Here is a 24,900-nt window from a genome sequence, read left to right as displayed (position 1 = left end):
AGGACCGATCCTCACCAGGGTCCGGAGTATCGATATTCTTTCTAGGGGCATTTCGTATCACGCCCCGGTGACACTGGGTTTGGGTGTTTCTACCCCCCCAGCAGAGGGTCTGTGGCGACTGTCACAGTTTTGGTTGTCTAATCCGAGAGTCGATATGCCTTACCGCAGTGACCTTTTACAGTTTTGGAATGAATTGGATGATTCTGTTCCTCTTCCTGTCTCTTGGGATGCGTTTAAGGCCTTCACTAGGGGAAGCTTTCAGAGGATCATGAGACGGGTAAAAATGGAACTAAGAACAGATTTGGTGGCTGCGGAGCAAATGGTCTCCACAGTAAAGGCTGCCTATGTTCGCACACAGGACCCACAGACATACCAGGCCTTTCAGGAGGCACTGCGGGGGGGTTGGTCTCCTATGCGCTGAAGCCACAGCTATGCACCTGCTGCACCAGACTCAGCGGATTTTTGAACAGCGGGAAAAGACAGGGTGCCTACTGGCCTGGTTGGCTAAGGAACAATCTATACCTGTCTCTATCCCCCACATTGCTGACTCTGATGGAGTGATGCTGACAGACCTGGCCCAAATAAATGACTGCTTTGTCGCTTATTACAGGGACCTTTATACCTCCAAGATGATGTGCTCGGAGGAGGAGGTGGCTGCCTACTTAAGGGATATAGACCATCCCTGCCTGACTGCCTCCTACAGGGATAGGTTGGACAGCCCTATCACTTTAGAGGAAATCCAAAATGCGGTTAAAACCATGCACACAGGGAAATCCCCGGGCCCTAATGGGCTCCAGGAGGAATATTTTAAAACTTATGAGGACTCTCTCCCTCCCCTTTATCATAAGATGCTGGCCTGAATACAGGACCAGGGGCTTTGCCTCTGTCAATGAAGGAGGCAGTGATAGTTGTCTTTCCCAAGCCTGGCAAGGATCCGGATCTGTGCTCCCCTTACAGGCCCATTTCGCTATATAACGTAGATGCTAAGATTCTAGCTAAGGTATTGGCCTTGCACCTCAAAAAAGTTATCACAGCATTGGTGCATCCAGACCAGACTGGGCTTATGCTGGGCAAGGGAACAGACATTAATAGCCATAGATTATTTACACATCTAGCTAGGGCGGATGAGCACAGCCCGGGGGGTGGTTGTCTCTTTAAACGCCAAAAAGGCATTTGATTCTGTTGAATGGACCTACCTCTGGGCTGTTCTCCAAAAAATTGGGTTTGGCCCCATGTTTATTACATGGATCCGTATGTTATACTCTGAACCGCTTGCTCGGATACGTACGAATAATTCTCTTTCCCAATCCTTCTCTCTTGGCAGGGGGAATAGGCAGGGTTGTCCATTGTCCCTTGGGCTGTTCACACTGGCAATAGAACCCCTGGCTGCCACAATCAGAGAGGAGGGTGCGGTTAAGGGGAGCACTGTAGGGGTGCGCGAGGAAAAGTTATTGTTATATGCAGATTTGGCTCATTCTCGGGGATTCAAATTAATTGGGGGAAAACCTGGAAACCTCTATTTTGCATTGTTCATGGCTGACATTTCCTTTTTGTTGTTTATATCGTGTACCAATGTCTTCTTGTTTTTGCATTGCTATGTGCGTGCCTATCTGCCTTGTTTAAAAGCTGGTAGAGACATCCCCAAAAACAATGTACAGTAACTGCATGGAAAGGGGGTTCTACAAAGTATTGACTCCTTGGGGGGGGGGGGGGGGTTGAATACAAATGCACTCCACACTTTTGAGATATTTATTTTTAAATAATTTTGAAAACCATTGCCTTGAAAAAGTATTCATACCGCTCAAAATTTTCCACATTTTGTCATGTTACAACAAAAAACGTAAATGTATTTTATTGGGATTTTATGTGATAGACCAACACAAAGTGGCACATAATTGTGAAGTGGAAGGAAAATGATAAATGGTTTTACATGTTTTTACAAATAAATATGTGAAAAGTGTGGCGTGCATTTGTATTCAGCCCCCCTGAGTCAATACTTTGTTGAACCTCCTTTCACTGCAATTACAGCTGCAAGTCTTTTTGGGGATGTCTCTACCAGCTTTGCACATCTAGAGAGGGACATTTTTGCCCATGCTTTCTTGCAAAATAGCTCAAGCTCTGTCAGATTGGATGGAGAGCATCTGTGAACAGCAATTAGCAAGTCTTGCCACAGATTCTCAATTGGATTTAGGTCCGGACTTTGACTGGGTCATTCTAACATATGAATATGCTTTGATCTAAACCATTACATTGTAGCTCTAGCTCAGGGGTAGGCAACCTTTTCAGCACAGCGTGCCGATAAATGTTTTCAAAGAAATTGAGCCTGACAATTTTATAACAAAAAAATGTCAACTTCACACACTCAAACACAAAAAGGATTTTTTTATAAAGTAAATGCTGTAAACGACTTTAGTAGTGAGAAATTAACATCCTGCACTCTCACGCCTCAGATCAGCCCCAATTCCTGCAACTCTACACCTCAGATGACCCCCAATTCCTGCACCTTTACACCTCAGATCACTGTCCCTTCTGTTTCACCACTGCACCCCCCTGCTCATCTGTCCCACTACTGTACCACCCTGCTCTTCTGTCTCACCACTGTAACCCCCTGCTAATCTGCCCCACCAATGTTCCCCCTTTCTCATCTGCTCCACCACTATACCTCCCTGCACATTTGCTCCACAGCCGTACCCTCATGCTCTTCTATCTCACCACTGAACCATCTTCTCATCTGTCCTAACACTGAATTTATCTGCTCATCTGCCCCACCACTTTAACCCCCTTTCTCATCTGCCCTACCACTGTAACCCCCTGCTCATGTGTTCCACCGATGTACCTCCTTTCTCCTCTGCACATCTGCCCCACATCTGTGCCCCCCTGCTAAACAGTCCCAACAATGTACCTACTTTCTCCTCTGCCCCAAATCTGAACCCCCGCCCCGCTCATCGTTCCCACCACTGTAACCCCCTTCTCATCTGGCCCAAAACTGAACCCCACCCCACTGACCTGCCTCATCATTGTAACCCCCTGCTTTTCTGTCCCACCACTGAATCCCCTTATCAACCCTCCCACCACTGTACCTCCTGCTCTTCCGTCCCACCACTGTAACCCCCCTGCTCATCTGTCGCATCAATGTACCCCCTTTTCTCATCTGCCCCACCACTGTGTATCCCTGCACATCTGCTCCACCGCCGTATCCCCATGCTCTTCTGTCTCTCTACTGAATCACCTTCTCATATGTCTTAACACTGAACCCATCTGCTCATCTGCCCCACCACTGTAAACTGCTTTCTCATATGCCCCACCAATTTACCTCCTGCACATCTGTCTCACCTCTGTAACTCCCTACTTATCCATCCCACCAATACACCTCCTTTCACATCTGCCCCACTGCTCTACCCCCCTGCTTTTCTGTCCCACCACTAAACCTCCTGCTCATCTGACCCAACACTGAACCTCCCTGCTCATCTCTTCCACCACTGTACCTCCCTGCATATCTGCTCACCGCTGTACCCTCTTCTCATCTATGATATGCGTGATATACAGAGTGGTGAAAGGAAGCAGAGATGAGACACATATACCTGTTCTGGCACATTCATCCTGCTGATCCACCTCTCGCATTCAGACCACGTTCTTCTATGTGATGTATGTGATTTATATGATGTCACATATAAGCATCTGCAATGGATGCGCAATGATGAGCTCAGGTCGAGGCATTTTCTGAAAGCAGTGGGCCTGTGTGCAGGATCATAAGTTGGGCCCCCACAGCTGAGAAAAAGTGTGGCGCTCTGCGATTTTCATTGCGCTGAATACTGGCTGTGGCTTAAAGGGACACACAGTGTCGGGGGGTTTAGTAGTAAGTGACGCAAAGGTTCAGGAACAATTTCAACAAAGTTCCCAGAAGCTCAACACAGTAATTCCACAAACTGCCACCTGATGTGGTTTTCTCAATTAATGTGAAATCTTTTCTTCCTGAGCTTGGTAGTGGCAACCAAGAGAGTCATCTTCCTCCAGATGGTGGAGGAGGCTTGCACAACTGTGATTGGCTTTAGCAGTGGCCAATGAGAGTCCTCCTCCTCCTCCTCCTCCTGGTAACAGGGACCGCCCCCCACAGTCCCCAGGCAGAACTGCACCCAATCTCTTCACCATCACAAAAGCTGACTGAATGCATTAAAATCTCAATGACACTTCCCTGCACTGCTCTGCTGATAGGGAGGGAGTCAAGTGCCGGCAAAAGAGGCTTGACATGCCGCTTGCGGCACCAGTGCCAGGGTGCCTACCCCTGCTTTAGCTGTATGTTTAGGGTTGTTGTCCTGCTGGAAGGTGAACCTCCACCCCAGTCCCAAGTCTTTTGCAGACTAACAGGTTTTCTTCTAAGATTTCCCTGTATTTGGCACCATACATCTTCTCATTAACTCTGACGAGCTTCCGTGTCCCTGCTGAAGAAAAGCATCCCCACAACATGATGCTGCCACAGCCATGTTTCACGGTGGGGATGGTGTGTTCAGGGTGATGTGCAGTTAGTTTCCCTCCACACATAGCATTTTGCTTTCAAAATTAAATTTTGGTCTCATCTGACCAGAGCACCTTCTTCCACATGTTTGCTGTGTCCCCCACATGGCTTCTCGCAAACTGCAAACGGGACTTCTTATGGCTTTCTTTCAACAATGGCTTTCTTCTTGCCACTCCATAAAGGCCAGATTTGTGGATCGCATAACTAGTAGTTGTCCTGTGGACAGATTCTCCCACCTGAGCTGTGGATCTCTGCAGCTCCTCCAGAGTTACCATGGGCCTCTTTTCTGCTTCGCGGATTCCTGCTCTCCTTGCCCGGCCTGTCAGTTTAGGTGGATGGCCTTGTCTTGGTAGGTTTGCAGTTGTGCCATATTCCTTCCATTTTCGGATGATGGATTGAACAGTGCTCCATGAGATGTTCAAAGCTTGGGATATTTTTTTTATAATATAACCCTGCTTTAAACTTTTACATATTATCCCTGACCTGTCTGGTGTGTTCCTTGGCCTTCATGATGCTTTTTGTTCAGTAAGGTTCTCTAACAAACCTCTGAGGGTTTCACAGAACAGCTGTATTTATAACAAGATTAAATTACATATAGGTTGACTATTTAATAATTAGGTGACTCCTGAAGGCACTTGGTTCCACTATATTTTAGGTAGGGGTATCGGAGTAAAGGAGGCTGAAAACAAATGCACACCACACCTTTCACATATTTATTTGTAAAAAATGTTGAAAACCATTTATCATTTTCCTTCCACTTCACAATTATGTGCCACTTTGTTTGTCTATCACATAAAATCCCAATAAAATACATTTACATTTTTGGTTGTAACATGACAAAATGTGGAAAATTTCAAGGGGTATGAATACTTTTTCAAGGCACTAAAAATGTTGTGCAGCAAACATACGGCTGGGTTCACACTGCCACGGAGAGGCTTACAGCAAGAATCCAGTGCACCCCTATTCAACGTTTCAGGTCCATTTTTGGCCAAAATTTTTGGCTGAATTGGGACATGAAAAGGGACCAGAAGACGCAGAGGACTCCTGTGCAATTCGCTCCAGAGATGTGTGAATCAGCTCCATAGAGAGCCAGTCACAATCTCCTGACATACCAATTGTATGCGGAGAAACCCGCATCCAATTGGCAATAGTGTGAACCCAGCCTTAAACGAGTTTCAACATGCTTTTTCTTCAGCAATGGAGTCTTGCATGGTGAGTGTGCATACAGGCCATGGCGGTTGAGTGCTTTTTCCTTTGTTTTCTTTGAAACAATTTAACCTGCTAATTCCAGGTCTTTCTGAAGCTGTCCACAAGTGGTCATTGGCTCTTGGTAAACTCTTCTGATAATTTTTTTCACTCTTCTGTCAGAAATCTTGCAAGGAACACTTCGTCATGACCAGTTTATGGGGAAATAATGTTATTTCCACTTCCGGATTATGTCCCCAACAGTGCTCACTGGAACATTCAGAAGTTTAGAAATCCTTCTGTAACCAATGTTATCAGTATGCTTTGCAACAATATGGCTGCAAAGGTCTTAAGTGAGCTCTTTGCTTTTACTCATTATAAAATGTTACTTGTGTGACACCTTGGTAATGAGACAGACACCTTTTTATAGGCCATCAGTTGAGCCTGAACGAGCTGATATTAAATTTTCAGTGACAAGTGATGTGGAAATTTTGAAATTAATATTTATATCAAGGAGCTTCAAGGGAACCATTGTGAGGACTTTCTAATTAAATTACCATGCCACATTTTAGAGATAAACTTAACAAAGGTAATCATGTTTCAGATGGAGAGGCACGGGAGAGAGTCTAACGCTTATGTGAGAAGCATGATGACTAGACTTGAATTTCAGCCAATCAGGAATCAATGCCACTTCTGAAGCAATAAACCGTGGTCCAGTGGTTTGATTGGTAGAAATGAGTCGAGAGGGAACATAAAAACCCAAGCTGCCAGGGATGCCCTCTCTTAGGGTCACAGTCTAGATGAAGTATGGTCACGTAAGAGCTGTCTATGTAATGTACCTGTATTATCTTATGTCTCTTTTCTTTTCTCTAACTTTTTCTATACTAGGATTTTCCATAATACGGTGATAGCATGTGTATGTTAATTGTAACCATATCTCCTTTTCTGCATTAATTAACTTTGTAGACTGGCACCACTGCATTTGTAACATCACTGTTATATTTGGTAATATCTGATTATTCTAATGTTTCCTTTCTGTATGAATAAATTAGATCTTTGTATTTTAGCACCATTATCAATTTAATGGGTTATAGCTGCAACCGCATTGGTCGATTCATATATATAAAATATATAGATATATATATATAAAATGTTTTAATCACTTAGGTCCCTTTCACACTGGGGCGGCGGGGGCGGTAAAACAGCGCTATTTTTAGCGCTGCTTTACCGTCGTTTTTGCGGCGGTATTCGGCCGCTATTGGTGCGGTTTTAACGCCCGCTGGCGGCCGAAAAAGGGTTAAAACCGCTCGCATAGCCGCGCTGCCCCATTGATTTCAATGGTCAGGAGCGGTTTAGTAGCGGTGAATACACCGCTCCTTCACCGCTCCAAAGATGCGGTTTGCAGGAGTTTTTTTTTTCTCCTGCCAGCGCACCACTTCAGTGTGAAAGCCCTCAGGCTTTCACACTGAAGAAACAGTAGAGGCAGTTTTAGGTCAGTTTGCAGGTGCTATTTTTAGTGCAATAACGCCTGCAAACTGCCCCAGTGTGAAAGGGCTCTTATATTCTGTATCATTAATAGTGAGGTAAGTAAAAATTGCCATAACACAAGGGGCAGGATTGTTTCTAATTACTGATAGATTTCAGCAGTGTCGTGTCTTTCCATGTCTTTTTGCACCTCCCTTTCTTCACATGTTCAATACTTTTTTTTTATTGTGTCATTCAACACAACTTAATTTCTAAACGTATTTGTTTTGGTTTCTTTGAATGTATGGATTGCAAGTCGCGGTAGCGTGAAAGGGGCCCAGGACGATTCCCTGAGAGTGCACTGCAGCCCCCAACATGCCGAGGGGGAAGAGGAGGAGGAGGGAAGAGAGGACCACGAGAGGAGAAGAGACCACGAGACTGTCGGGTGGAGGGAGCCAAAGAGAAAGTGCCAGTCATTCTACTATATATCCCTCAAGGTAAGAACTTATCTCCAAGTGGGGGGATGCAGGCTTCCATAGAGGTACAGTACCTTGTCACTGGCTGCTCCCACCCTGTCCTCCCCTCCACCTGGCAGCCTCGACCCTGTGCTCCCCTCCACCTGGCAGCCTCGACCCTGTCTTCCCCTCCACCTGGCTGCCTTCACCCTGTGCTCCCCTCCACCTGGCTGCCTCCACCCTGTCCCCCCCCCCATGTGCCCCCCTAAATATGAAAGCTGGAGATACCACTGTCTCTCACCACCCTCCTGCATCACCGCATTTCTGCATCTAAAAGAAGACTGCCATTACTGTGCAGACGTGGGCAGCAGAGAGATGACATCTCTCGCTGCACGCCCTCAGTCTGGGACAACAGGGACACTGGCACTGGTAAGTGACAATCCACATCTGGTGACAGGCGACGATGGCAAGTGACAAGCTACATCTGATAACAGGCGACGTAGGAAGTGTCAATCCCCATCTGGTGGCAGGTGACACGCTCAGGGCTCCCACTGATTATGGATGGCGAGTTGAACTATTTCATTATGTATGACAATGTAATAATAGAAATAATGCACTTAAATCATCCTGACACCATAACAACCCAACCACGGTGCCGTGATGATTGAAGCGCCAACACCAGCCATTGCCCCGACAAATTGCCCACGAAAATTTTAGCAGTGCCCCTCCCGAGATTAGACTCTGGATCCGCCCCTGCCTAGAAGTGGGGCACCCAGCCAAGATGACTCCCAAAGCACAATGCAGAATCCTCAATGGAGGTAAAGAAAAGCCCTTCTCAAGACATCACTGGAATTAGCAAACATCCCTGTTCACAAGCCTACCATATGCAATTCTTTGAACAGGCAGGATGTCCATGGCAGAACTCCACAGAGGTAGCCGTTGCTCTCCAAAAAAAAAAAAAAAAAAAAAAAAGCTTTTGCTGGAAGTCATTGCTGCCAAAGGAGATTCGACCAGCTATTAACTCCAAGGGTTCACTTGTTTTTTCTTCCAACACTGTGAATGTTAAGTGGGTGTGTTTAATTAAAAAAAAACACAAGAAATGTGAATTGCTTGTGTGTTGCCATCTTAAGAACATGTTTGTCTATTGTTGGGACTACAGAAAATCAGGTAATTCTGGGGGGTTTGCATACTTTTTCCTGCCACTGTATTTGACTTAGTATCAGCCTCTTGCAGTCCACTGCAAGATAGATAGATAGATAAAGCAGCAGCCCAAGGAGCTGGTCAGGTGAGCTGTAGCACTAAAAATGGCAGAGCAACCTTAAGGAAGCTGCCTGGATTGGGGGGGGGCAGTAAAATTTGAATACAAGTGGAATGCTTATTGTTACTTGAAGCTTGATGTGGTTTGTGTATTTGTTCCAGTTCTTTGCAGTAATCTAGTGTGAGACTTTCCCTCTGTGCAGGAACTTCCTGTAATAAAGACCGCTCACTGCTGTTCTCTCTTCTTTTAGTTAGGATGTGTCTGAAAATGGCTGTAAAGTGTAGTTTTTGTTTAACTTAATACATTATGGTAAAAAACCTGTGTGTGCAGCTCCCTCCCCAGCCACACCCCCCCCCCCCTCCCTCCCTCCCTCCACCCTTTCCTCCCTCTTATACTTACCCGAGCCCATCCTGGATCCAACACTGTGCTTGAGAACAGTGTCTAGCTCAGCTTTCTCGCTCTCCTCCCAGGACAGTTTGATAGCAGCATGAGCCATTGGTTCAAGATGCTGTCAACCAAATCTTGTGGTGAGAGAGCAGGGGTGAGGCCAGGCCTTGCTGTCTGCGTCTATAGATGCAGACAGCACAGCTCAGGATCAAGCCCACAGGTGTGCCACAATGGGAAGTGGTTTCCTATGATGGCAAACAGAGAAGAGGAGCCAGGAGTGCTGGCGGGGGACCCCAGAAGAGGACTGGGGCTGCTCTGTGCAAAGCCTTTTCACAAAGCAGGTAAGTAGAACTTGTTTGTTATTATAAAAATGTTTGCGATCACTTTAATCATTACAAAAGGAATAGAAACATTGGCATGCCTTGCTAAGAAACCTCACACCCAAACACAATGCTGTCTTTCCAGCTCTAGCAGACCCTTTCTATACAAGATTGGAGAACTGTGCTGCAGTGTTTACCCTCTTACAAAGTTCTCATTCAAGGTTCTTATTCAAGGGTGAGAGGCCTACGGGTCTCTGAAACAGGATATATTAAAAAAAAAAAAAAAAAAAAAAAAAGGGAAAAAAGGGGGAGAAACCAGACCTTTGATAGTGCAGGAAGGAGAGCATTTGGCCCACAGGGAAACTCCTGGAGTGGGAGCCCGAATATGATAACCTTTACAGGAAATAAACTTTTTAACTTTGAGCATTGAGGAAATACAGACTCCGATGCCCCTGCCTTTCAGAACCTGGACTTTTTACTGGCCTTGCCAATAAAACCAGTAGCTGGAGGAGCAACACATCAAATCTGGCTTTGGGGCAGAAGATGCTGATGATCTGGCAGTGATCACTGAGCATCTTCCAAGAGCCCTCCTAGGTTGGCATGCCACATGCACCTGGGCCAGCCCAGCTCAATGAGGGATTACCAGAACGCTCTTTATCTGGACCTGTGGAGCTGACAAGGAGGAAGTGTCAGGGGATGAAACACAGACCCGGATGTACCAATCTCACAGACACATCTGAGCATCCACGACTTCTGCTAGAGAATCTTGGTACCTAGACAAAAACCTGTTCAGTTTGTGGTTTAACCCAGGGGCCAGGAGGTCCAACTTTTTTGTGCGTACAAGGCTGTAGAATGTTTTTACCATGAACACAGCGAGTAGGAAATCAACTGAGTTTTCAAAATCTTTTGAAAACTCCGAAACGCGTTGGGTGAGCCATTGATAATACTGTCAATCGCTGTGTGACTGTCATAATTCATATGCACTATTGTTAACATTCCGCCTCCCCCCTTTTTTTATTCTGTATCCTATGAACTACGCTATTAATAAAAATCATATTTTTGTACTCATGTCAATTTTGTGCCTTTAAAAGTCCAGTTAGGGGATATTTCTTCTTTTGGTTTAACTATTTGGATGTGGAACCTCACAGACATCCAATAATTTTGTCTGGTACACTAAATTAGGTCTAAAGCCAAAAATGTTTTAAAAGCCCAACTCCAGGCTCAGCTTAAAAGCAGCCTGCACCATAAAAAAAAAAAAAAAAAAAAAAAAACGCACACTTCCAGGTGTCTTCTTGTCCAGTGATGTCATGGACTCTTTGCCCTCTTCTTCCTCCAGAGATGGACAGATTCTAAATGCTGCAGACCGCAGCACTACATAATGTGATGCCATGCTCTGAAGCATTTTCAGGTGCATTCAGAGCAGAAGGTGGAGCCTTGACCCCCTGGGTATACAAAAAAAAAAAACTGAAGACATGTAGCACTGGATTGGCGAGTTCTAAAGCAGAGTGGCCAGAGCTACTTTTTTTTGTTTTCAAGAGCTGCCACTTTTTGGAATATTACCTAAATTGGTATTAAAATTCACATGAAAAAGAAAGGTTAGAACCCCTGTAAGGATGCGTCGCTCAAATATTATATGAGCCAAGCTTTCACGCTTCCCTTAGTTCAGACTTGCCATAACCACACACACACGCCAAACAAACATGGTGAACAAAGCATTTATGTGCATTTAAACAGTCTTTAATGACAAAGTATAACTTATTACTTAAAAGAAAACCATAAATTTCATATTTTTTGGCAGAAAAATAAGCAATATAATTATTAAGCCAAGGCCTATGATGTTGCATAGTATATTTCATGAAGATCTCCCCTCTTTAGAATTTGATTGGCTCTTGCTCCATATAAAGCAGCAGCTCATGTAACTTGGAGAGCAAAAACAAAAAAAAACAAAACAAAAAAAAAGAACCAAAAAAACAACAGTACATACCTTTGCACTTTCTTTGCCAAAATCCTGGCCGCAAGTTAAAGGGAATCTGCACTATGAGAAATTTGGAGCCTGACTTCTCCATGTGAAAATGCTAGCTGTCTAGCAAAAACAGAAAGCATACTGGTATAGTATAAAGGTTTACCACCAATTGAACCAGAAGAAAAAAAAAATTGCATAATAAAGCATGCATAAAGTATGCAAGTCTGATATAAATTGCCCTCTGGTGGCCAGCAGCAAATAATATAGTCTGTGGTGAATGGAAAAAGCAGCAGTGAGGACTATTTCAACAACAGCACACAAAACAAACTTCAAATCATCCACAGACTCGATTAAGAGTATTGAAGAAGCTGGTAATAAAGTCTGTGGTGGTCTGCCCTGACTACTGCGGTTTTCACAAACCACTGAACAGATTACCAGCTGCTGGCCATGGATTGACACATAACAGCCTTGATTCCTCTATGCATGCTTCTAATGCGAGTGCAATATTTGTTTTCTATTAAGTGATGCTAAACTGTCTTACAGCATGCCATGTTGCGATCTTTGTAAGATTTCCCTAGGTAAGGTTTAAGAAACCTTATAGTACTGAGACCAGAGATAGCCAGGCAACTAGCACTAGATGGCAAAGCTCACAATGCCCTCCTCCTGAAGATGATAGCAGCCTCTCTTTGGCCTCAGCAATTTCACAGTCAGACCACCTGATCTGCAAATTGGCTCCAGGTTGGTGACAAAGAATATCCGGACTGTTAGGCTGATCCAATGAGCATATTAAAAATGAGAGTTCAATGATAGACTCCATAGTTTCTCAGTGCAGGTTTCCTTTAAGACTGGGAAGAAACTCTTCCTGAGGCAGACCAAAAGTTCAGTCGTCATACTGGATGCCCCCTGGGTAAGCAGCAGCTTTAACAGTAAACACAAACTACCAAACAAACTAACAAACTTGAGAAAAAAGCTTCCTGTTTTCTAAATGCTTCCCAAACTACACATTCTAACATCAGCAGAAAAATGGCTCCAAACTCCAATTCCTAAAAGACGTCAAATGGTGGTCTTGTGTTCATCCCGTGGCTACAAGTAGTAGAGTAGGTTAGCCAGGGAATTGTGCGGCTCCTTGTGAATGCTCTGGCCAACCAAGAAGGCCAGCTTGTGGGCGTACTGGCAAGGAGCTGGCACTCTAATCACTCCCTGGAAAGAGAAAGAAAAAGGCAGAGGTCATGTTTTATTATAGTCTTTAAACAATTATTTCGTGTCTAAAAGGTCACCCAAAAGTGATAACTACAGTGCCTTGAAAAAGTATTCTGACCCCTTGAAAAGTTTCCACATTTTGTCATGTTACAACCAAAAACGTAAATGTATTTTATTGGGATTTTATGTGATAGACCAACACAAAGTGGTAAATAATTGTGAAGTGGAAGGAAAATGATAAATGGTTTTCAAAATTTTACAAATAAATACGTGAAAAGTGTGACATGCAATTGTATTCACCCCTGTGAATCAATACTTGGTAGAATTACCTTTCGCTGCAATTACAGCTGCAAAGTCTTTTTGGGGATGTCTCTACCAGCTTTGCACATCTAGAGAGTGACATTTCTGCCCATTCTTCTTTGCAAAATAGCTCAAGCTCTTGTCAGATCAGTTGGTGCCCCTGGAAGACATGATGATGTCACGAAACGCGTAGGGCGGAGCTAGACGACGTGCTGATGTCACCTCCAATCTGTGCTCCATTCCAGTAGGACATAGTTACATAGTTACATAGTAGGTGAGGTTGAAAAAAGACACACGTCCATCAAGTCCAACCTATGTGTGTGATTATGTGTCAGTATTACATTATATATCCCTGTATGTTGCGGTCATTCAGGTGATTATCTAATAGTTTCTTGAAGCAATCAATGCTCCCCGCTGAGACCACCGCCTGTGGAAGGGAATTCCACATCCTTACCGCTCTTACAGTAAAGAACCCTCTACGTAGTTTAAGGTTAAACCTCTTTTCTTCTAATTGTAATGAGTGGCCCCGAGTCTTATTAAACTCTCTTCTGCGAAAAAGTTTTATCCCTATTGTGGGGTCACCAGTACAGTATTTGTAAATTGAAATCATATCCCCTCTCAAGCGTCTCTTCTCCAGAGAGAATAAGTTCAGTGCTCACAACCTTTCCTCATAACTAAGATCCTCCAGACCCTTTATTAGCTTTGTTGCCCTTCTTTGTACTCGCTCCATTTCCAGTACATCCTTCCCGAGGACTGGTGCCCAGAACTGCACAGCATACTCCAGGTGCGGCCGGACCAGAGTCTTGTAGAGCGGGAGAATTATCGTTTTATCTCTGGAGTTGATCCCCCTTTTAATGCATGCCAATATTCTGTTTGCCTTATTAGCAGCAGCTTGGCATATTAGCAGCAGGACGGGTTTGTCGGAGTCCATACGGCCAACGGACCGGACTTAAGGCTCTTTATTCTCTGGAATATTGTAAGTGTTCATTTTATGAGTTTTGGAATAAAATATCTTTTATGGTTTTACGCTATGTGAGTTCCATTTTTCGTTTTATGGTACGACCTTTTCACGAGCTCACTGCTGATGGTGCGACGACCCCTAGTGGATGCTGATGTGGGTTCCTATTGCCAGTACTAATGTGCATCTGCGAGCTATGATCCTCTGTAGTGGGGGATCGTGGCCATTCGGTAAGGAGTGACCCCTTCTATTTCTGGTGGTGGATTCCTTCCTGTTTTTCACAGATGAACATTTGTTAAATCACCTGGACTTTTATATATATTTTTTATTGGTGGTTCAGGGCCACCTCCTTTCACTGCAGTTTAAGATTTATTTTTTGGACTACAAGCAGTTTTCACAAGGGTTTATTTATTTTTCACTCTGTGCATTAATTGGTTTTTAAATTCTGTCACTGCTTAATTTATGTCACATTTTTTCATATATTTAGCGCAATTTTCATATATTTAGCGCAATTCTTTTTTTCTTTATAATTTACATTAATTGCTGCTTTATTCACAAATATTTTTTTTTTATCCTAATACCTCATAGCGCAGTTTTTTCCCCCCTTTTTTTTCCATATTCTTTGCAAAATAGCTCAAGCTCTTGTCAGATCAGATGGAGACGGTCTGTGAACAGCAATTTTCAAGTCTTGCCACAGATTTTTTAACTGGATTTAGGTCTGGACTTTGACTGGGCCATTCTAACACATGAATATGCTTTGATCTAAACCATTCCATTGTAGCCCTGGCTGTAAATTTAGGGTTGTTGTCCTGCTGGAAGGTGAACCTCCACCCCGGTCTCAAGTCTTTTACAGACTAACATTTTCTTCTAAGTATGCCCTGTATTTGGCTCTATCCATCTCCCCATATCAGACCAGCTTCCCTGTCCCTGCTGAAGAAAAGCATCCCCACAACATGATGCTGCCACCATCATGTTTCACGGTGGGGATGGTGTGTTCAGGGTGATTGTGCAGTTAATGTTCCACCACACACAGCGTTTTGCTTTTAGGCCAAAAAGTTCAATTTTGGTCTCATCTGACCAGAACACCTTCTTCCACATGTTTGCTGTGTCCCCCCACATGGCTTCTCACAAACTGCAAACGGAACTTGTTATGGCTTTCTTCTTGCCACTCTTCCATAAAAAGGTCAGATTTGTGGAGTGCACGACTAATAGTTGTCCTGTGGACAGATTCTCTCACCTGAGCTGTGGATCTCTGCAGCTCCTCCAGTGTTACCATGGACCTCTTAGCTGCTTCTCTGAATAATGCTTTCCTTGCCAGGCCTGTCAGTTTAGGTGAATGGCCAAGTCTTGGTAGGTTTGCAGTTGTGCCATACTCTTTCCATTTTCGGATGATAAATTGAACAGTGCTCCCTGAGATGTTCAAAGCTTGGGATATTTTTTTTTTAAAACCCAACCCTGCTTTAAAAACTTCTCCACAACCTAATCCCTGACCTGTATGTTGTGTTCCTTGGCCTTCATGATGCTGTTTGTTTACTAAGGTTCTCTAACAAACCTCTGAGTACTTCACAGAACAGTTGTATTTATACTGAGATTACTTCTGAAGGCAATTGGTTCCACTAGATTTTAGTTAGGGGTATCAGAGTAAAGGAGGCTGAATACAAATGCACGCCACACTTTTTCAGATATTTGTAAAAAACTGAAAACCATTTATCATTTTCCTTCTACTTCACAATTATGTGCCACTTTTTCTTGGTCTAGCACGTAAAATCCCAATAAAATACATTTACATTTTTGGTTGTAACATGAAAAAATTTGGAAAATTTCAAGGGTAATGAATACTTTTTCAAGGGACTGTACATCTTAGATGGTGTCTGTTGGTCAGTCACATGCTGGCTTCTTATACAGTAGCTCTTGTGGACTTAAAATGGTAAACTCTCCTTGCAATCATTTCTGGCACTTGTACCATCCACCTTGGGGTGGTTCCTACCTACCTTGGGGAGCCCTAGCCAACCGTGGAGACTGGCCGCCACCATCCATTCATAGTGATCTGTGAATGGGAAAAATCCAAGTTTAGACAGCCTTTGCGGTGGTCGGCATGTAGTTCTCAATTAACTAACACCGCGCTGTGGTAGTTCATGGATTTTTCCTATTGGTGTAAAACTGCCTGTCGGAACAATGTACGGGCAGTCATCTTAAACCAACAGTCTGCAGGAGACCTGCATGGAACCAGCGATCTGTTTATCGCTGGTGCAATGCATTCCAGGCTTCTAACAAAAAATTGTTGAATGCAAATTTTTTTACCTGCAAAAAAAAAAAAAAAAGAATGTGCATTTATTATTTTTTTTAAAAAGGTGAACTTATTCTTAATGTCCTGCTAACAGGCTTTATAGTAGGTGATGAGCCCTCTCACCAGTCCCTGCAATTCAGCTGGATGCTTGTAGTAGAGATAGGACACCCTGCTCTCGCTTTCTCTGATGCCCCCAAAGACTTGCAGTGGGAATCTGTGGGCGATAGGTCTCTCCGGTCCCTCTGCAGCAAAGGCACAGCTTGAGCACAGGAGTCTGTATCGTGCACCAAGGGTATCTCCTTCCCTTTCCTCTTGGACTTCCTAACCAATCTCTTTCAACCCAGTCAGGCAGCAGCCAACCCTGGATGCAGATGTGTGCTCCCCAAGTCCCTCACACCAATAGTGTGAATTTACCTGGTCAGTCCAGTAAAAATAATTTCACCTCTCCCCCTGCTCCTTGGTGAATTTGGGAACTGTAGTGTAAAAAGTTCACTAGCCCAATGCATGTCTGCCATCTCAAACTACATTTCCTATAATTTACCACACTCTGCATAGGAGTCTATGGGCTGGTTTGACTTTGCTCCCCCCCTACGGGCCTGGGGACCATCTTCTTCCTATACAAGACAAGAAAAGCCTCTTTGCAAGAAAGGACCACCAACTCCGAGATGCACAATAGACGTAATGGCCACCAGAAAGGCAACCTTTCATGTGGGATCCCCAATGGGATATCCTTAATCAGTTCAAAGGAACGATTTGAATAACTTAAAGTACCAGATTTAGGTCCCATAGAGCTAGAGTGGGAAATTAACAGAAGCAACTTGTTGTATAAAAAGGTCTTTACAAGAGAGTGCAAAGCCAAAAGGTTTTTGGAAAAAGAATGGATAAGGCCAAAACCTGTCCCTTTAGAGTACCAAGAGCCAGATGTTGTCCAGGCCAGACTGGAGAAGGCCAGGATGCAAGTAATAGAATATTCCTCTGAGACGAGATGCCTACTTTCTCACCAGTCAAAGTAGGCCTTAAAAATGTAGATCCTAATAGGTGGCTTTCTTGCCTTGAGCAAGGTGAACATGACAGTCAGCAATTTTGCTATCCTATAGGACCTGGATTTTAACAGCTATACTGTTCAAGCCATGACTGAGAGGCAGAGGGCCCTATGGAAGGAGGTCTGGCCCATTTGGTAGAGGCCAAGGCCTGTCCACCAGGAGTCTGGAGGTCTATGTACCAAGTTCTCTTGGGCCAATTTGGAGCAATGAGGCACACTAGAATCCATTCTTCCTCCATTTTGCAGAGCAGTTAAAGGAGAAGTATAGCCAAAGCTCAGTTGGCTACAATTCTCCTTCAGATCACAGGAGTGCAGTTCATTATGCTAAAGTCCGCTGTCGACTGATGTCACTCAGCTGAGCCAGTCTTGGGAATGATCTCAACTTTACAGCTGTGGCATTGTCCGGCATCATATTGACTGGGTGTCTGCATAGAAAAGGGATCCAGTGTAGGATAGTCAGTTTATGACTCTTAAAGGGGAGCAGGTTCTGTAGAGGCTAGGTTCCCTGGACAGTCAGGGAGCTGTAGACCACACCATAGCCTACCAGGCTTGCGTTCATTGTTGTCATTACCTTCCAGAGAGGGGGAAGGTGAACAATTTCACAGATTCTGGGCTGAGATGGAAATTCACCATTCCAGGGGAGAAGAACCGCACACTAGGCAGCCAAAGAGAGCATTGTGGGAAACCCTATGCTTACCATACTGCTTTCCACACGTTTCATGAGTGTCCACCATGAGGGGGTGCAGGATGCTGCCTGCCGTGGCCATGACACTGCTCATCTGACAGGACAGTCTGAGATTGATCGGTCATATGTTTCCCCAGGAGAAAAAACTCAATAGGCTGCCCCTTGCTAGGGCTATCACAAGCAAATCTGCATGGATCTGCATGCAGTTTCATTTTTCGGTTGTCCCCAGCATCCAGGGTAGCATTACACTCCGTAGGTCAGGGATAGGCAACTTCGGCCCTCCAGCTGTGGTGAAACTACAAATTCCCTCATGCCTCTGCCTCTAGGAGTCATGCCTGTGATTGTTAGGGTCTAGCAATGTCTCATGGGACTTTTAGTTTCAAAAAGGCTGGAGGGCCGAGGTTGCCTACCCCTGCCGTAGGTGATAATCTAAACCCAAAGCATAGCTGTATCGTCCAGTGAACATAAGAGAAATTATACTTTTAAGAATTACTGAACCCAGGACCCTGCATTCAATATATCTGGTCTCCCACAGTACACAGAACATGGAAATGCAATTTTTTAGTAAACTGCTAAATTCTCGTCAGCAATATATAGCAGTCTTATGACATCAGAGTTTGGTTAAAGCTTACAGGAGTGCTGATCACATGCGCCCTCCCAAGAAATAAAAAACAAAAAAAAAAAAAAAAAAAAAAAAAAAAACACACTACCTAGCAATACACACAAAGCTGAGCATGTGCAGAGTTCCCCCAAGGCGCTCTTCTATCAGCAGATGGATTGGGGACAGTGAAGACAGGATCAAACAGCTTTTCTACCAATGCAGGGTATTAACCCCATAGGTTCCACAGTGAGTATAACAAGCATGCTTTACTGCATATACAGACTGATTTTACTGTTGTGGGTTTAGTAACGTTAATTCCACTTTAAGAAATTAGCTTCCATCATACATACAGGCCAGTTGAAGTACTGGTGGCACAGCTTGTAAGTCAGTCGCTGCATATAATCTGGCTTCAGACCTCCGCTGTCATACACAACATTGTAGTGTGTTGGGGACACAGTGCCTTGTCGCACAGACTGGCTGATGATGAAGAAGTCATACCTGAAGGGAAGAAGCCACAGAAGAGTTTTTTGAAAAAACAATAACAAAAAAAACAAACAAAACACCCAAACATAGTATACACACCAACCTAGCCATTCTACAAAGCCAGTTGAAAACAAAAAAATGAAACAGCTGAGCTACTCTACCTAAAACTGAACAGCTAAACAAATATATTTACTGATTTGTTGCCAAAAGATTGAAAAAATGTCTGCCAATTAGTAAGATCTGTGGCTTCCTCGGGTCAGTGGTGCCGATTCGTTATTCATTGAGAAAGCTGGGTTACAGAAAAAATTTTTTTAAAAATTTCTGAACATGGAAAACGTACGTGTGCATATATCACATAATTTCAAACCACACACAGGACCGCAAATTCAAATCTGCAGTGTTGATGCCTAAAGCGAAGGCATAGGACAGACTACAAGTAGGTTTTTTTGCCGGAAGGGCTGCCTTTTTTACCTCTTTCAGTATGTTTTTTAGGGAAAAGTTTTAAGGAATTACAGTTAAGGAAGGTGGCAACGTGTTTTCAAATTGGGAACAAAATCCATTTATTGGAGGTCTAATCGGAGCATGAGAGAGTTGGAGACACACTGTAAGGACATTATTCCACCACTAATTGGTATCATCTGTGAGGCGCCCTACTCCCGTGGGAGCGGCTAATAGTTCGTTCCTTCCCTGAAGTGTGTTCCATTACCCCCCCTCTTTCCCTCAGATATGACATGTAGACAGTCCATGAACAGTTAAACTTTAAACACCAGAAACAAGAATAAAGATGTATAATGCTGCATTACATTGAAAAGCCACTCTGAATAACATCCAATGTTTTAAGCGATGAAAATACAACATTCAATCCAGAATATATGAAGCCTTTGTGAATAAAACTTCCATGTTGCACCAGTTCCACATTGTGTAATGCATCTCTCCTTCTTCCAGTTAGTTACCATTTCCTGACTGCACAGCACTTCTAGTTTAACTCTGTGGACAATACTCTGAATAAAGTCTAAGAGATGACTTTTGGATTCCTCCAGGGTATTAGTTCTCTAATGCCTCGTTTCCACTGAGCGGATCGGTTCGGTACGCTATTTTGGGTGTTTCCATTATGAAAGCGGTCCATACAACTGAACCGTACCGCTCCATTCAGGGTCCTGCTTCAGATGTGGGGCCATAGAAAATGGAACGGTTCGGTTAGGGTGGAGCTACGATACATTCCACTGATTGGCTGACAGAAAACCCTCTGCTGTGCTATGCAGAGGCATTTTTTCTAAACCCTGTATGGCCCCTTGTGGTCCCACTTGCAGTGGAAACTCTCACCAGCATAGACCGGACCATTCTAGGCCATTCAAACCGTACCGACCCGAACCGCTCAGTGGAAACGAGGCATATGGCCAGGCCCTGTTCTCCTGAACCCGCACACTAATCCCTATAAAGTCTTTAGAAGCACTGTTCCCCCTGGGTTACTGTCAGAGAGGTTCTCGGTTCAGGACACTTGCTGGGCACTCTAGAGGGCGCCGGTTGCCTATTTAAGCTGATGGGATGCTGTGCTCAGTGCTGTCCGATCATCAGCTTCCTGTTTCCGAACTTCCTGTTTCCTGTGTATTGCTCTGATCTCCCTGTGACCCGGCTTGTTTACTGGATTCTCTCTCTCTGCTATCCGCCTGCAAATTGACCCCGGCCTGCCTCTGACGTTGAACCTGCCTGACCCCTTGTACCGTGCTGATTGCCTGTTGCCAAAACCTGCCTGTGACCTGGACCTTGTATCTGCCTGCTCCCTTTGTACCGTGCTGACCGCCTGCTGCCAACTTTGCTAGTGACCAGGTCTGCCTGCTCTGCACCCGTTAGCTGATCTCCAGCCTACCTATTACCACCTGCCAGCTTGTGTCAGGATCCTGGGCCTTATTCCTGCAAACCACCCGCCAGGCTCTCATACCATTCTGTGCTCCTGTGCCTTCTGTGTACTCTATCAGGGGCCGGGAACCAGATACATACGGGAGGCCATCCTCTGCTACATCGGGTTCGTCAGTCTGGTACGGGTAAGTCTGACAGTATCGGACAGCCATGTCCAAGCCCGAGCAGGGGACCTCTCCCAAGGATGAATTATGCAGACACCTGGCGGGTCTCACACAGGCGGTAAAAAGCCTTCAAGAGGGCTATACCAGACTGGAGGAACGAGTTCAAGTGTTGTCCTCACCTGCGAACCCACAAGTTGCTTCCTCTGCTGGATGCTCACCTGCACCCTCAGTGGTTATGTTACCCCCTGAACCCAGGGTCCCTACTCCCGAAAGATTTACCGGTGAGCGCAATAAGTATCGAGCGTTTTGCAACGCTTGCGAATTGTACTTCGCATTGCAACCACGCACCTTTTCTTTGGAAGCAACCAAGGTGGGTTTTGTCATCTCCCTGCTATCTGGAGAACCACAGTCCTGGGCCCACCGCCTTTTGGAGCAAAAATCAATCTGTCTGGATAACCTGGATACTTTCTTTACCGCCATGTCTCAATTATATGAGGACCCTCAGTTAAAAGCCACCGCTGAATCCGCCTTACATGCCCTACAACAAGGGCGCAGGCCCGCGGAAGACTACGTTCTGGAATTTAGGCGGTGGAGTTCAGACACGGAATGGAACGACGCGGCCCTCCGTTACCAATTCCGTTTGGGGTTATCCGATGCACTCAAGGATGAACTAGCACGGGTTGGCATACCCCAAACCCTGGAAGATCTCATTAACCTGTCGGTGCAGATTGATCGGCGCTTGAGAGAGCGCCGTTCCGAGAGGTCTGTTAGCCAGTTCCGTCCCACTTGGGTCCTCCCCAAGGTCCCAAGTGCTACCAGCTCTGTAAGCCAAAGTCTTCATGCACCAGCTGCCTCAGCCCTTGATACTTCTGAACCGATGCAACTGGGGGTTCTCCGCCAGTCCCTCACTTCTGAAGAACGACAGCCCTGACGAGTCAATAACTTACGTATGTATTGCAGAGAACCAGGTCATTACGTGAGGTCTTGCCCAAATAAGACACGTAAGTCTCATTCAGCTACTTCTAAGTTTGCACCTGCCTTGCCTAACCTTGCTAACCATCTGGCTCTCTCCGTTATCCTCCAGCTTCCAGGACAGGATCTGCTTACCTCGGCCATCATTGACTCAGGAGCCTGCAGTTGCTTCATTGATCTCTCCTTTGCGGCCCATCATCGCATCCCTCTTCAATCAAAGTCGCAGAGACTTGCTGTCCACCTCGCTGATGGGTCCACCCTTAGCTCTGGTCCGGTCACTCAGGAAACCATCCCACTGCTGGCTATCCTGAACAACTGTCATCGGGAGTTTCTCCGGCTGGATGCCATTTCTTCACCACTCTTCCCTATTATTCTCGGAATGCCTTGGTTGCAGGCTCATAACCCCAGCATTGATTGGGTTTCTGGAAAAATCAAGTTCCCGTCCAGTTACTGCCAACAGCACTGTTTATACAGAACTCTTGCGGAACCCAGTCAACTCGTGTCTGAACACCGACATGGAATCGCAGCAGGCGATTCCTGACGCTTACCGAGACTTCTCCAATGTTTTTAGTAAGAAAGGAGCAGAAACCCTTCCGCCCCATAGACCCTACGACTGTCCCATAGAGCTGTTGCCGGGATCTGAAGTTCCCTTTGGGAGAATATTCCCTTTAACTGAGCAGGAGTTGGTTACCCTCAAAAAGTATATCGGTGAAAATCTTGAGAGGCTTTATCCGCCCTTCTACCTCACCAGCCAGAGCCGGCATCTTTTTTGTTGAAAAAAAAAAAAGACCACTCGCTACGACCCTGCATCGATTATAGGGAACTCAAAGTGACCATCAAAAATCGCTATCCCTTACCTCTCGTGCCAGAGCTGTTTCAAAGATTGGGTTCAGCCAAAATCTTTACCAAACTCGATCTCCGTGGGGCCTACAACTTAATTCGCATTAGAGAGGGAGACGAGTGGAAAACGGCCTTCCGTACCAGGTTCGGACATTTCGAATACCTCGTCATGCCCTTCAGCCTGTGCAACGCACCGGCGACTTTTCAACATTTTGTCAATGACATTTTTTGTGACCTTCTAGATTTATACGTTATAGTATACCTGGACGACATCCTGATCTTCTCCCCCTCAGTTGATGAACACCGCAGGCATGTCAGGAATGTGTTAACCCGGCTCAGGCAGCATGGACTTTATGCCAAATTGGAGAAATGTGAATTTGAGCTCCAGAGCATTCAGTTCCTCGGCTTAATCATCTCTACCGATGGTGTTAAGATGGACCCTCAAAAGGTTGCAGCTATCCTGGACTGGCCCACTCCCTCCGATAGAAAAGGGGTCCAACGCTTTATCGGCTTCGCCAATTTTTATCGGAAATTTATAAGGGGCTTTTCTGCTATAATCGCCCCCATCACGGAACTGACGAAACAGGGAAATCAATTCTGTTGGTCCCCTCAGGCACAATCGGCCTTTGGAAGGCTCAAGGAACTCTTTACGTCCGCTTCTATCCTGAAGCACCCAGACCCTGCTTTACCGTTTGTCCTTGAAGTGGACGCATCGGAGGTCGCGGTGGGGGCAGTGCTTTCTCAGCGGCAAGGTGCCAAGGCTCTTCTTCACCCCGTGGCCTTCTTCTCGCGAAAACTCTCCGATGCAGAGAAAAATTATGATGTAGGAGATCGGGAGTTGCTGGCCATTAAAGCCGCACTTGAAGAGTGGCGCTACTTATTGGAGGGGGCTGCTCACCCCATTTTGGTCTACACGGACCATAAGAATCTAGAGTACTTGAGGTCAGCCAAGAGATTGAGACCACGGCAGGCAAGGTGGGCTTTGTTCTTCTCTAGATTCCAATTCCACATAACGTACAGACCAGGTACCAAAAACACCAAACCAGATGCATTATCTCGTATGTTCCATGACTCCAGGGAACCTTTGCCTCCAGACACCATTCTTCCGGCTGGAAACTTCCTGCTTCTTCAAGGAGATCTCATATCACGAATTAAACAGGCCTCAAGGAATTGGTCCCCTCCCGTGGAAGTTGATGTAAGCTCGCAAGACGGCCTGTTCCGATACAAGGACAAAATCATGGTCCCAGAGGATCTGAGGATTGCTGTACTGGAACTCTGTCACGACCACAAATTGGCTGGGCATTTCGGTGTGTTGAAGACAACAGAGCTGGTACAACGTACCTTTTGGTGGCCCCAGCTGGTAAGCGACTGCAAGAGTTTTGTGGAGTCTTGTATCACCTGTGCTCGGAGCAAGAGCAGTCGAGCGAAGGCCTGGGGTCTATTAAGACCTCTACCCGTGCCGGAAAGGCCATGGAAAATGATCGCGATGGACTTAATCGTTGAGCTCCCGCCGGCAGAAGGCTACTCCACCATCTTTGTCATTGTAGACAGACTCTCCAAAATGGCCCACTTCCTACTAATGAAGGGTACCCCATCAGCTTTGGAAACTGCAAAAATATTCATTAAGGAAATTGTACGTCTCCACGGAGTCCCCTCAAGTATAGTATCTGATCGGGGGGTACAGTTTACTTCCAGGTTTTGGAAAGCTCTCTGCAGATCTCTTGAGATAGAATTGGCATTCTCATCGGCCTACCACCCCCAGACAAATGGGCAGACGGAGAGAACTAATCAGACTCTAGAACAGTATCTCCGATGTTTTTCTGCTTTCTCACAAAATGACTGGGTCTCTCTTCTGCCTATTGCCGAGTTTGCCTACAATAACTCTGTGCATTCGGCCATCAAGCAAACACCATTTTTTGCAAACTATGGTTTTCACCCATCCTTTTTAACCAGCTCCTTACTTGAA

General features: G+C 45.2%; 1 protein-coding gene across 1 annotated transcript in view; it reads right to left on the bottom strand.

Annotated features, from left to right (window-relative positions):
• Positions 1 to 11,310: 11,310 nt before the first annotated feature.
• LOC141126532 (piwi-like protein 1) overlaps positions 11,311 to 24,900 on the bottom strand; it is an 89,438-nt gene continuing 75,848 nt past the window's right edge. Inside the window, exons 18-19 of the mRNA XM_073612467.1 lie at positions 18,969 to 19,116; positions 11,311 to 12,745 (exon numbers count right to left, since the gene is read on the bottom strand). Coding sequence (XP_073468568.1) covers positions 12,629 to 12,745; positions 18,969 to 19,116 — 265 coding nt within the window. The 3' untranslated portion in view covers positions 11,311 to 12,628. The remainder of the gene's footprint in view (positions 12,746 to 18,968; positions 19,117 to 24,900) is intronic.

Source organism: Aquarana catesbeiana, linkage group LG02, assembly GCF_042186555.1.
Source record: "Aquarana catesbeiana isolate 2022-GZ linkage group LG02, ASM4218655v1, whole genome shotgun sequence".
NCBI classification, from domain to species: domain Eukaryota; kingdom Metazoa; phylum Chordata; class Amphibia; order Anura; family Ranidae; genus Aquarana; species Aquarana catesbeiana.
This window is presented reverse-complemented; position numbering and strand designations above follow the sequence as displayed.